We start from the raw sequence: 12,322 nt of genomic DNA on the forward strand, positions 1-12,322 counted from the left end.
TAATAATAATAATAATAATAATAATAATAATAATAACACCATCCATAACACTAGCAAGGCATTAACAACCACACACACATCCATACTTTCTCCCTTCCCAAACAGAATCCCAAACAGCAACAACTATCAATGGTCTCGTATATCAGGACATTGACAGATAATACGCTGAATACGAACGTCTATACCAATACATAAGAGAGATTTGTGGTATTAAATATATATGAAGAGAATAGTGAAATGGTACCGTATATAGTGTTGGTTTTGTGATAGGTAGGTGTGTGTGTGTGTGTGTGTGTGTGTGTGTGTGTGTGTGTGTGTGAGAGAGAGAAAGAGAGAGAGAGAGAGGGAGAGAGAGAAAGGAATGAAGGAATAAAAACAAACAGGAAAGAAAGAAGGAATGAAGGAAAGAAATTAAAAAATAAGAAATAAATAAAATAGATCTGAACTAAAAAAAAACTAAAAATAAAAAAGTAAAAAAACAGAAATGAAACGAGATAAAACACACACACACACACACACACACACACACACACACACACACACAGCCCCCCCACAACCCTCCCCACAAACACATATATATCAATCAACAAAACACTCATTACATACCTAAACAAACAAACCTCAATTAAAAAACACCAGAATCACAATGACAACCAATATAGTCAAACGTTATAGCTTCCCACTATTGCCAAAGCCTCGCTGAATACATACATACAGATGAGCTTGAAGAAGAGTTTTAAGGTAAGTATTAATTCTGAGCGTGGCAGAGTTGGCAACACTGAAATCTGGATGTTGGCAGTTCCCGGGTGTGACGTGTGTGTGACGTGTGTGTGTGTGTGAAGGGAAGTATGAAAGAGACAGATAGATAGATTGATAGATAGATAGATAGATAGGTATTGAGAGATGGATGAAAAAAAAAGGAAAATGTATGTATGTGTATGTATGTATATCTATGTATGTATGTATGTATGTGTGTGTGTGTATGTGTATGTTGATGATAAAAAAATGAAAGAAAAAATAAAAAGATAAACGAGGAGGAAAAAGGTAAAGGGAGAAAGAACAAAAAAAAAGAAAGGAAAAAAATAAATGAAGCAAGAAAAAGAAGGAAAGAAAGAAGAACGGAAGTGGAAGAGAAACGAAAAAAGGAAGGAAAGAAAGAAGGAAAAAAATATGAAGCAAGAAAAAGGAAAGAAGAACGGAAGTGGAAGAGAAACGAAAAAATGAAGCAAAGAAGGAAAAAAAAGAAGGAACAAAAGAACAAAGGAAAAAAAGAACAGATGAAGAAAAAAACGAAGAGAAAACAAGTGAAAAAATAAACAGAAGGAAGAAAGGAAGGAAGACAAGAAAGAGGTAGAAAGAAACAAATACGAACATAAACCAAGAAAGAAGAGGAAGAAAAAAGAACAGAAGAAAAGATACAAAATAAAGGAAAAAGAACTGAAGAGTAGAATGAAAGAAGGAAAGGAAGGAAGGCAAGAAGGAAAGGGAGGTAGGAAGGACACCCCCCCCACACACACACGCCCTTAGCTTATCTTACAGTACATAACCTAACGTACCCTTTCCAAAGACGTATAATTTCTAGGCCTTTCCCGCTACCTCAACCCTTTCCTTCTTACACCCCTATTCACCTATAAAATAATGGGAAAGGAACGAAGGACAGAAGGAAGGAAGGAAGGCAAGAAGAGGTGGGAAGGACCCCAACACGCGCCCTAAGCCTATCTTCCATTACAAAACCTAACGTACCCTTTCCTATGACGGTTATAATCTCGGCTTTTCCCGCTGTCTCAACACTTTCCTTCTTACGTTCCCCTGTTCCCTCTTGCATACTCCTTCTTCTTTTCCTTCTTTCATATCTTTCTTCACTCTCATCTGCCCTTCTGTCCTTCCTTCGTTTCTTTCTCCATTTGTTCTTCTCTACTTTAATTTCTGCCTGCCCTTCTTTCTTTCCTTCGTTTCTTTCTTCATTTCTGTTCTTCCTTCCTTCTTCTCCCTCTTCTCTATTCCTATTTACACTTCCCCATTAGCTCATATTAACGTTATTCATTTTTGCGTAATGGGCTAACAATTTTGTCTTCTTTTTTGCATCCCATTCACACCTAATTTTAAGTTGAATATTCCCTCTTCATACTTCCATATTCCAATCTTCCTTCTCCCTGCCCATCCATACTTAAACATTACCCATTTCTCTTAGACCTTCATTCCATTTATGTATGCATCTTTCTCCTATTATTATATACTTCCAACCCTTTAGCTAACAATATATTAATGTGTATCCTATGTAGCCTATGTATGTATGTATGTATGTGTCCTTAGTTTATTCTATTAGGCTAACTACATCGAATCTATTTTTTTTTCTTTATTCAAACTCATTCATTCATCTATTCTCTCTCTCTCTCTCTCTCTCTCTCTCTCTCTCTCTCTCTCTCTCTCTCTCTCTCTCTCTCTCCATCATCTTCGGCATTATGCATAGCTCTCTCAAGCTTAAAATTGCTCCCTTCCGTTCCTCCGTCAAATAAACACCTCTCTCTCTCTCTCTCTCTCTCTCTCTCTCTCTCTCTATCTATCTATCTATTTATCTCACATAAATACGCCATTATCAAGTTTCTGTTTATCATTCTTGTCTCTCTCTCTCTGGTTTTATATAAAGATGCTGTGAGGAACGACCTATCATGAGCATTCTCTCTCTCTCTCTCTCTCTCTCTCTCTCTCTCTCTCTCTCTCTCTCTCTCTCTCTCTCTCTCTCTCTCCCGGGACAGAATTAATGCAGAGGTAAGGACCAAAAACTAGTCGATGAAAGTGAAAGTTGGCCGATGAGACGGAGAGCTGAGCGAATAGGGAGAAAAAAGATAAAAGAAAAATAAAGAAAAAAGTAGTTGCCGAGCCGCCCGCCAGCCAGCGTGTCAAGTGCACACACACACACACACACACACACTTACTCATAGGAAAATTGACATTACTCTGAAAACTCTCTCTCTCTCTCTCTCTCTCTCTCTCTCTCTCTCTCTCTCTCTCTCATTATCTAGTCTTTTTTATTCATTTGTGATTCATATATGTATTTTTACCCCTCTCCCTCTCTCTCTCTCTCTCTGACTACCATTATCTTTACCAATACTTGACAGCATCATTACCATCACCACCACTTCGATCATCACCACACCTCCACCACCACCAAAACTGCCTATTCACAGCATCCAATTCATCTCCTCCCCATTATCAACACCACCACCATCACTATCATTATCACCATCACCACCACCACCAAAACTACCTATTCACAGCATCCAATTCATCTCCTCACTATCACCGCCTCCAGTATAAACACCATCATCACCGCTCTAATTCATCGTAACCACCACCACTCTTAATACCTCTAATGAACCCTTAGTAAATATTTTTTAAAGCCTGTCACAAATTGGCTCATTCAGGAATCGATCAATGATGTTTACACACACACACACACACACACACACACAATTCCGGGGGACTCGAAGCGTGCAAGTGACAATGTTGTATTAAACGCAGTGACGTGTGTGTGTGTGTGTAGAAGTAGTAGTAGTAGTAGAAGTAGTAGTAGTAGTGGAAGTAGTAGTAGTAGTAGTAGTAGTAGTAGTAGTAGTAGTAGTAGTAGCCTAGTAGTAACAGAATTTCGTTATAATAATACTATCTACTTTTGAGCATAAGACGAAGACGAAGAAGAACGAAAGAAGAAGACATCATATCGATCATACTATTACTAACTGACTGACCGACTAACAGACATAAGTACTTCCATAACAACTTCCCTAGATCGATTAAATTAGCCTCATAACACACACACACACACACACACACACACACACACACACACACACTCTCTCATCACCACCACCATACTCACCTATTTTCCCCAGGCAGGCGAGGAAGATCCACAGTCCTATTATGAAAGGCGTTTGCACCCTCTCAAAATCTATTACGGCTACAGGGTATCGCTCCATCTTTTCCTTGGTCCCTTCCCCCTCAGAGAGACCCACTGCCGGAACCCCCCCATGATGGCCTTCCCCTGGGGCCAGTGAAGGACTGAGGGGGTCATGAAGGGCAGTGGTGTTATCCAGGGGCTGGTTTTTAGGTAGCCCCGTGCGGCGGTCGGCGTGGAAAGGCGTGTTGCATTGTGCTTCTTGTACCACGGTTGCCAGCACACACCACACCGCAAATAGGTTTAGGATAGTCCGCCGCAGCATGATTGGAAGTGTTATTTACTGTTCTTAGGTGTTATCGATACCAGTAAGTGCGTTTTCTGGTCCCCTCGAGATTAAGAACACACTATATCTCTCTTCTACCTTTTCTATGGACGTGTTTAGTGTTTATGAGTGTTATTGAGGAGAGTAGGTGCGTTTTCTGGTCCCCTAGAGATTAGGAACACTATATCTCTCTTCTGGTTTTTCAATGGACGTGTTGTTTAGTGTTTCCGAGTGTTACTAAGGACAGAAGGTGCGTTTTCTTGTAGCTATATCTCTCTTATGCCTTTGCTATGCACTTGCGAATTCACTAACGCTTGCCAGCTGGAAGGAAGAATTATTTAGTGTTCTTGGGTATGATTTAGGCCGGTAAGTGGGTTTTCGTCCCTTAGATAAGCAGAAAACGATTCTATCTGCAACATATCTCTTTCTTTCCACTTACGATTTCGCTATGACTTGCAATTTAAAGTGTCAGTTAGTGTTTCTACATGTTAATAAGTCCGGCAAGTCTGTTTCTGGATGCTATATAGGCCAGTAAGTGCATTTTCGTCCCTTAGATACGCAGAAAACGACTATCTCAATCTATCTCTTTTTCACCTCTCCTCTCGACTCACGATTTCACTAACACTCGATAACTCGCTTTCCACTCGCTCACTCCTGCTGGCGGCTCGTTCCTGGGCTGTCAGTGGTCTTGAGTGGCCACGAGTAGGTGCGAGTGACGAGTACGAGCTGTCAGGAGGTGAGGGAGGCTGAGTGAGGGCCTGCTAGTGAGGGAGGCAAGGAGCACTGCGGCAGTAGTCTCCACCCCTCGCCGTCCAGCAGGTAACTGAGTGAGGCAGGTTGCTGGCTGCGTTGCTCGGCTCACTACTCTCCCGTGACCACCCCCCCCCCCAAGCCGACCACCTCCTCCTCCTCCTCCTCCTCTTCTTCCTTTCCTACTCTTCCTCCCATCCTTCCTTTTGAAAGAGAGACAGACTGGTTTAATACTCCGGTTACTGCACTTCATTCAGAGACGAACATATAGCGCACACCTATGAATGGATACAAAGAAATTCAATCGTGTCCAGTATTTCTACTAACAAGTTTTCACATCTAAGTTTTATTCTTTTTTTCAAATAAACAACACTAAGGACAATCTTCCCTCAAAATATCCTGCGTATGTGAAGAAGAATGAAAGGAAGAAAGAAAGAGAAAGAGAAAGCAAGAAATAAATAAGAGAGAAAGAAAAGAAGAATGAAAGAGAAAGAAAGGGGAGAAGGAAAAGAAAAATCAAGAAAGAAATAAAAAAAGCTTAAACTTGCGGGTTTTGGTTGCTGACAGGCTTCGAGAGACTTTGATACATTAGTCATTAGTACCCGGACGTGGAAAATCCTCAAGGGGGCATCACAGGTTCATGAAGTCGTGTTGGGAAAAAGCGAACGAAGCGAGCATGCACTATTGTGGGATTTTTTTGAATAAGCAATTTGAGGAGCATTTTGAGGCCTATACAGAAAACATTGGGGGAGTTATACAGCCCCACGCTACCCCCCACCCTCGTCTGAATTACGGCTCTTATTGTATTGTCCTGGGTCGTGTCACATCTTCCAAGACCCAACCCTTTTCTCTTTTTCCTATATTCCTCCATTTAAGCAGACCATTCCTCCCTTCCATACAAATTAGACATCTCTGTGTGATTTCCTTGGAAGTTCCTCCTCTTCCCTTTCCTTTCTCTTCTTGTCTAACTCCCTCCCAGTCTTCCCTTTTCTCCTTTTCCATATATTTCTTCGCCTTAACACATCCCACCTTCCTCCCATATCAATTAGAGGTCTCAGTTTGATTCGTTTGCAAGTTCCTCATTTTCCCTTTCCTTCCATCCTTGTTTAACTCCCTTCTATTTATAGCCTCATTTTTTTTCCTCTTTTTCCTTAAAAATCTTCGTCTTAATACATCCCACCTTCCTCCCATATCAATTAGAGGTCTCAGTTTGATTCGTTTGCAAGTTCCTCATCTTCCTCTCCTTTCCCTCCTTGCCTAACTCCCTTCTATTTATAGCCTCATTTTTTTTATCCTTTTCCTTAAATTTCTTCGTCTTAACACATCCCACCTTCCTCCCATATCAATTAGAGGTCTCAGTTTGATTTGTTTGCAAGTTCCTCATCCTCCTCTACTCTCCCTCCTTGCCTAACTCCCTTCTATTTATAGCCTCATTTTTTTTATCCTTTTCCTCAAATTTCTTCGTCTTAACACATCCCACCTTCCTTCCATATCAATTAGAGGTCTCAGTTTGATTCGGTTGCAAGTTCCTCATCTTCCTCTACTCTCCCTCCTTGCCTAATTCCACCCCACCCTCTTCTTATATTTTTTCGTCTTAGAACGTCGCACCTTCTTCCCATATCAATTAGAAGTCTCAGTTTGGTTCAGTAACAGCCAGATCGACCCCCGAGACCGTCTTGTAACATCCTCCCATCGGTATTCCGCGTCAGTGTTGCCTTGTTTGTGTATTCCTCCAGCCTGGCTTCCTATAAAACCCTCGCAACAATACGTGTGGAAATCTTAAAAGATCCGGATTAAACGGTGACCTTATAGTGCAATTAATGGCTTATACCTTACTATGTTTAATAATGATGACCGCTATGCTACTAGGTTACTACGATTGCTACTACTACTACTACTACGATGATAATAATAATAATAATAATAATAATAATGATAACACTATCTAACCCACTCTCTCTCTCTCTCTCTCTCTCTCTCTCTCTCTCTCTCTCTCGAATCTCTACGGGAAGGAAAAACCACGAATGAGCCTCAAGGAATCCCCACTCTCTCTCTCTCTCTCTCTCTCTCCCCCCCCCCCAACACACACAGACTCACCCCTTGACGTACGTACATTCCCACCCCCCGGCAAGTCGTGTGGTAGAGGCAGCCTTGGCGGGTCACTCAGCTATCCTAACGCGTCGCCGTCCAAAGGGAAAAAATAATAGGAATAAAAAATAGCTTTCCTGTTGCCGTTGGGGGAAGATCCTAGGACAGAAAGAGAGAGGGAAGGAGGGAAGGGGACAGAGAACGGGGAAGAGAATTAATTAAGGTAGAATGGAGAAAGCGAAGAGAGAGAGAGAGAGAGAGAGAGAGAGAGAGGGGGGGGGAGAAGGGTGAGTAAAAATATTAAAAAATATAAATAAATAAGATAATGGAAAATATATGAATAAGAAGAGAAAGAAAGAAAGAAATGCATAGATAGATAGATAGATAGAAGGAAAGAAAGAAAACGAAAGAAAAAAAAGAAAAAAGATAAAGAAAGAAATGCATAGATAGATAGATAGATAGATACAAGGAGAAAGGAGGAAAGAAAGTAAAGAAGAAAGAAAAAAAACGAGAAAAAGAAAGAAATGAGGAGGGGGCAATGTGAAGAGGGCAAAAATGAGAGAAAAAAATCAACATGTGCATAAATAAAGAAAATAATAAAAAAAAACAATAAAATACACACGCCAAAAAAACAGGATAAAGAAAGAAAAAAGAAAGAAGGAAAAAAGAAAAGAACAAATAAACAAACACAAATAAATAAAGATAAATAAAACAGTTACGTGGCAAAAAAAATATACGTAAATTCAATGAGTGTGACCTTGCAGGGACGAAAGGAGGAGGAGGAAGAGGAAGAGGAGGAGGAGGAGGAGGAGGAGGATGAGAAGGAGGAGGTCACACATCTAACTTACGACCCCTAGCAAAAAAAATAGTACGTGGGTGATTTTTCCTGAAGCCATCGGGGAAAAACTAGACAGACAGACAGACAACCGGGTATAGCCTATCCCCAGACGCTTCCGCTTCTCACAGTAACAATTTCCAAACGCTAAAAAGGAGATTAATCGAGTTCCCAAGAGAGTCTTTCTAGGTTCATGGTACAGATTTCCAAGCGCTAAAAAGGAGATTAATCGAGTTCTCATGAGTCTTTCTAGGTTCATGGTACAGAGGAAGGGTCAGACTACCACCAGGGTCATGAAACTACCCCTGGAAATGCCCCAAGCTCCTACGAAAGCCTTGTCGAAAATGGGGTATTCTCAAATGCTTGTGCCTCTCACATTAACTATTTCCAAACGCTAAAAAGGAGATTAATCGAGTTCTCATGAGAGTCTTTCTAGGTTCATGGTACAGAGGAAGGGTCAGACTACCACCAGGGTCATGAAACTACCCCTGGAAATGCCCCAAGCTCCTACGAAAGCCTTGTCGAAAATGAGGTATTCTCAAACGCTTAATTGCGCCTCTCATATTAACAATTTTCAAAGGCCAAAAAGAAGATTAATCGAGTTCTCATGAGTCTTTCTTAGGCTCATGGTACAGAGGAAGGGTCAGACTACCACCAGGGTCATGAAACTACCCCTGGAAATGCCTGAAACTCCTACGAAAGCCTTGTCAAATACGTGTTCGAAATGTTTAAAACTCATTCTTCAGCATTTCCTTGCCCAAGAACACATTATTTGACAAGCCTTTCACAGGAGTTCGGGGGTTTTCCATCAGTAGTTTCATGACCCTGGTGGTAGTTTGATCCTTCTTCTGTACCATGAACCTAAAAGAACGGTAATTAGAACCCGATTAATCTCTTTTTGGGGGCCGTTGAAAATTGTTGATGTAGGACTCGATAGCGTCTGAGGAGAATCTAAGAACATGACCCTTTGGCCTTTCCTCCGATAACAACCCTCCCTTCCCTCACTCCTTTTCTTTCCTCCTCTCTCCCTCTCTCATTCCTTCCCTTCCTCCTCCCTTTCCTCCATCTTTCTCTCACGAGTCTCACCTCATTCCTTCTTCCCTTGTTAAAATCCCTCTCCTTTCCTCTCCTCTTCATCTTCCTTCTCTTATTGCTCATTCCTTCCCTTTTCCTCCCTTCATCTTCCTTCTCTCACCCCTCTCTCATTACTCATTCCTTCCCTTCCTCCTCCCTTTTCCTCTTCTTCTCTCTCACCCCTCTCTTCCCCTTCCCCTCTCCTCCTCCCTGTGTTAAAATCCCTTTCCTTACCTCTCCTTTTCATCTTCCTTCTCTTATCGCTCATTCCTTCCTTTCCCTATTCTTCCTTCTCCCACCCCTTCCCCTTTCCTCCTCCCCGTGTCAAAAATCCCTTCCCTTTCCTCTCCATCTTCCTTCTTTTATCGCTCATTTCTTCCTTTCCCTATTCTTTCCTCCACCTTCCTTCTCTCACCCCTCCTTTCCTCTCCTCTTGACATCCTCATTCCTGTCGCTCCTCCTCCGTTATCCAAGTCATTAATTCTTTTTTTCTGGTCCCCCACACTCGCGTTCATCCTCCTCACAACCTGATCCTTTTATTACTGCCATCCCTCGTCCGCCCTACAGCAAGGTCCTACATGCGGGCATATCCTGGTTGTTTTTGTTCAGGTTATTTTTACATCAGCGGACGTCGTTGGTCACTGTTTTTGTCCCCAGTCACGACGTCGGTAGACATATTAAGGAAGATGCGAGCGTGTTTGTTGGGAGTGTGTACGTGTGTGCGTGTGTGTGTGGGTTGAATACTTAAGTGACTCCCACGAAGCCTTGTCAAAAATGGGCAATTCTCAGACGTTTCCGCCTCTCATCAACTATTTCCAAAGACCAAAAAGGATATTCATAGGGTTCTCATGAGTGTCTTTCTAGGTTCATGGTACAGGAGAAGGGTCAAACTACCACCAGGGTCAAGAAACTATCCCTGGAAATGACCCAAACTCCTACGAAAGCCTTGTCAAATATACGAAAAGAAAAATATTAGCGGACCATTTTTTTTATACCAGCGATGATGAATCTTATATATTGAGGAGGCTAGCGTGTGTGATAGGTGTGTGTGTGTGTGTGTGTGTGTGTAGAATACATAAGTGGCTTCCTATAGACGAAAAGAAAGAAGATATTAACTGAACATTTTTTATACTACCGATGATGTCTCTAAATGAATTGAAGAAGCAGCTAAGGTGTGACAGTAGTAGTGTCTGTGTGTGTGTGTAGAATACATAAGTGGCTTCCTAAAGACGAAAAGAAAAATATTAGCACTTTTTTTTTTTTATGCCACGGATGCCTCCACGGACCAGGTCATTAATAATGTTTTTGTTGACTGTCACGAGCTATCTAAATATGTTGATGAAGGAGCCTGAGAGTCTGATATTAGGAGTGTGTGGGTAGAATACACAAGTGTGTCCCTGTATAGCTACTAGTGGTTTTTAAACTAGGCAGTGTGCCCCCCAAGGGGGCCATTAGTAATTTTCAGGGGGGGGGCATGAGCCCCAGGGAAAAAGTGGGTATTTCTCTAAATATATTTGGCTAATATTCAGAATTCTATGGAAAAAAATGCAAAACAATCACCTTTATTAACTTTAGCTCTCTATAGTCTACTTAGGCTTGATATTTTTTAAATCTGGGAGGAAATTTTATCTCTAGATGCAAGGTGTGTGTGGATGGAAGGACCAGTTCCTGGAGGGGGCATAATAGTAAGATTAAGAACCAGTGATGAATACTAAAAGATATCAGCAATGTCTCCACACAGTGTGTCATATTAATCAATCAGTAATGCTCACTTCCAGTCTCTCCATCCTATGCAATGTCCAACAAGCATCATACCAGCCAAGATAATACTAAATACTGTGCAGCTCCAAGACACTGAAATCAAGGGGAAAAAAAGGAAAATGCAGAGTTACAAGCTTAAGATGCTGTATTATGAAAGAAAAATAAAGGTGTAAAAATATACAGACTTGACAAAAGGAAGAACTAAACTGAAACAACGTAGGAAGTAATTGAACAACTCTATGGTTAAATGAGAACTTTTGTATCCATTTGGGTGGGGCACGAAATCTTCACACCACTGCCAGATCACCTTCAATACCTTACTCTCTCTCTCTCTCTCTCTCTCTCTCTCATGTGTCAGCTACATACAAATAGATAAGATTTGGCAGCGCTAAGGCCAGGGGACCCTCCGAGCGAGCCCCACCCAACCAGACTTATAACTGAGTCTGACTATAGGAATAAATAAAACTTTAGTATGTGTGTAAGCATGTCCGTGTCCCTCCACCTCCTCTACTCCTCTACACTAAAAATAAAACTGTTAATCTTAAGTACAGAAGATTATGAGTAAATTAAGACTATAGTATGTGTGTAAGAATTGCTGATCAAGTCCCTCCACCTCCTCTACACTAAAATTAAAACTGTAAATCTTGAGTACAGAATGAGAGAGCCTGTGAACCCTTGCCTAAGTAACCAAAGAGAACAGGGTTTTCATGGGTGTTTTTTTCCATTCAGGGTCCAGAAGTCGTGTAAAACTATCACTAGGATCACAAAACAGTCCATGAAAACCCCAGCAATTTCTTTGGGAAGGTCTTCAAATTGGAAAACTGAAATGTGTGAAAGAATTACTGATCAAGTCCCTCCACCTCCTTGACACTAAAAATAAAACCATTAACCTTAAGTACAGAACGAGAGCCTCTGTGAATCCATGCCAATATATAACTGAAAAACACACCAACCTATTACTACATGACTTTCTTCTTTTCCTTTTATATACAAAATAATACAATAAACCTTCCACTAGACAAACTGAGGACCACCAAAACTCATAATTAGTTTGTTATTGCTGAAGATGTTAAGTGAGCATCAAATATAGTTTACAATAATTGGTTTTTATCATTTTGTCAAGTAGAAAAATGGCCAGTCTTGTTAATGTGGTTTCAAGAGTAGTTACATCAAATTGCATGAAAGGAGTCAAATATTACAATAAATTTGGCTATATATAAAAAAAAATGTTGGTCGATCTTCACTCCATTTCACGAATCTAATATTCTGAAGTTTACTGAATGGAAAGTGTTGTCATTGGGGTTTCAAAAGTAGTTTCATCAAATAGCATGAAAGGAGTCAAATATAATAAATTTTGCTATATATAAAAAAACTGTTGGTAGATGTTCATTACTGTTTCACAAATCTAATATTCTAAAGTTTACTGAATGGAAAGTGTTGTCAATGGGGTATCAAAAGTAGTTTCATCAAATAGAACAAAAGGAACCAAATATAATAAATTTTCCTATAGGTATCTAAAAAACTGTTGGTAGATGTTCATTACCGTTTCACAAATCTAATATTCTAAAGTTTACTGAATGGAAAGTGTTGTCACTGG

The 12,322-nt window shown here is 40.6% G+C and overlaps 1 protein-coding gene across 5 annotated transcripts in view; it reads right to left on the reverse strand.

Moving 5' to 3' along the window:
• The window catches only part of LOC127005361 (probable Na(+)/H(+) antiporter nhx-9), a 101,302-nt gene extending 96,251 nt beyond the window's left edge, over positions 1-5,051 (reverse strand). For 3 of the 5 annotated variants that reach the window (XR_007758438.1, XM_050874151.1, XM_050874149.1), the window contains exon 1: positions 3,878-5,051. Coding sequence is in view for 4 of the 5 variants with exons in the window: in XM_050874151.1 (XP_050730108.1) it covers positions 3,878-4,217 (340 nt within the window). In the remaining variant the exon portion in view is untranslated. The remainder of the gene's footprint in view (positions 1-3,877) is intronic. The other 2 variants (XM_050874150.1, XM_050874152.1) reach the window with 2 other exon arrangements.
• Positions 5,052-12,322: the final 7,271 nt, after the last annotated feature.

The sequence above is a fragment of the Eriocheir sinensis genome, chromosome 30, assembly GCF_024679095.1.
Source record: "Eriocheir sinensis breed Jianghai 21 chromosome 30, ASM2467909v1, whole genome shotgun sequence".
Lineage (NCBI taxonomy): Eukaryota > Metazoa > Arthropoda > Malacostraca > Decapoda > Varunidae > Eriocheir > Eriocheir sinensis.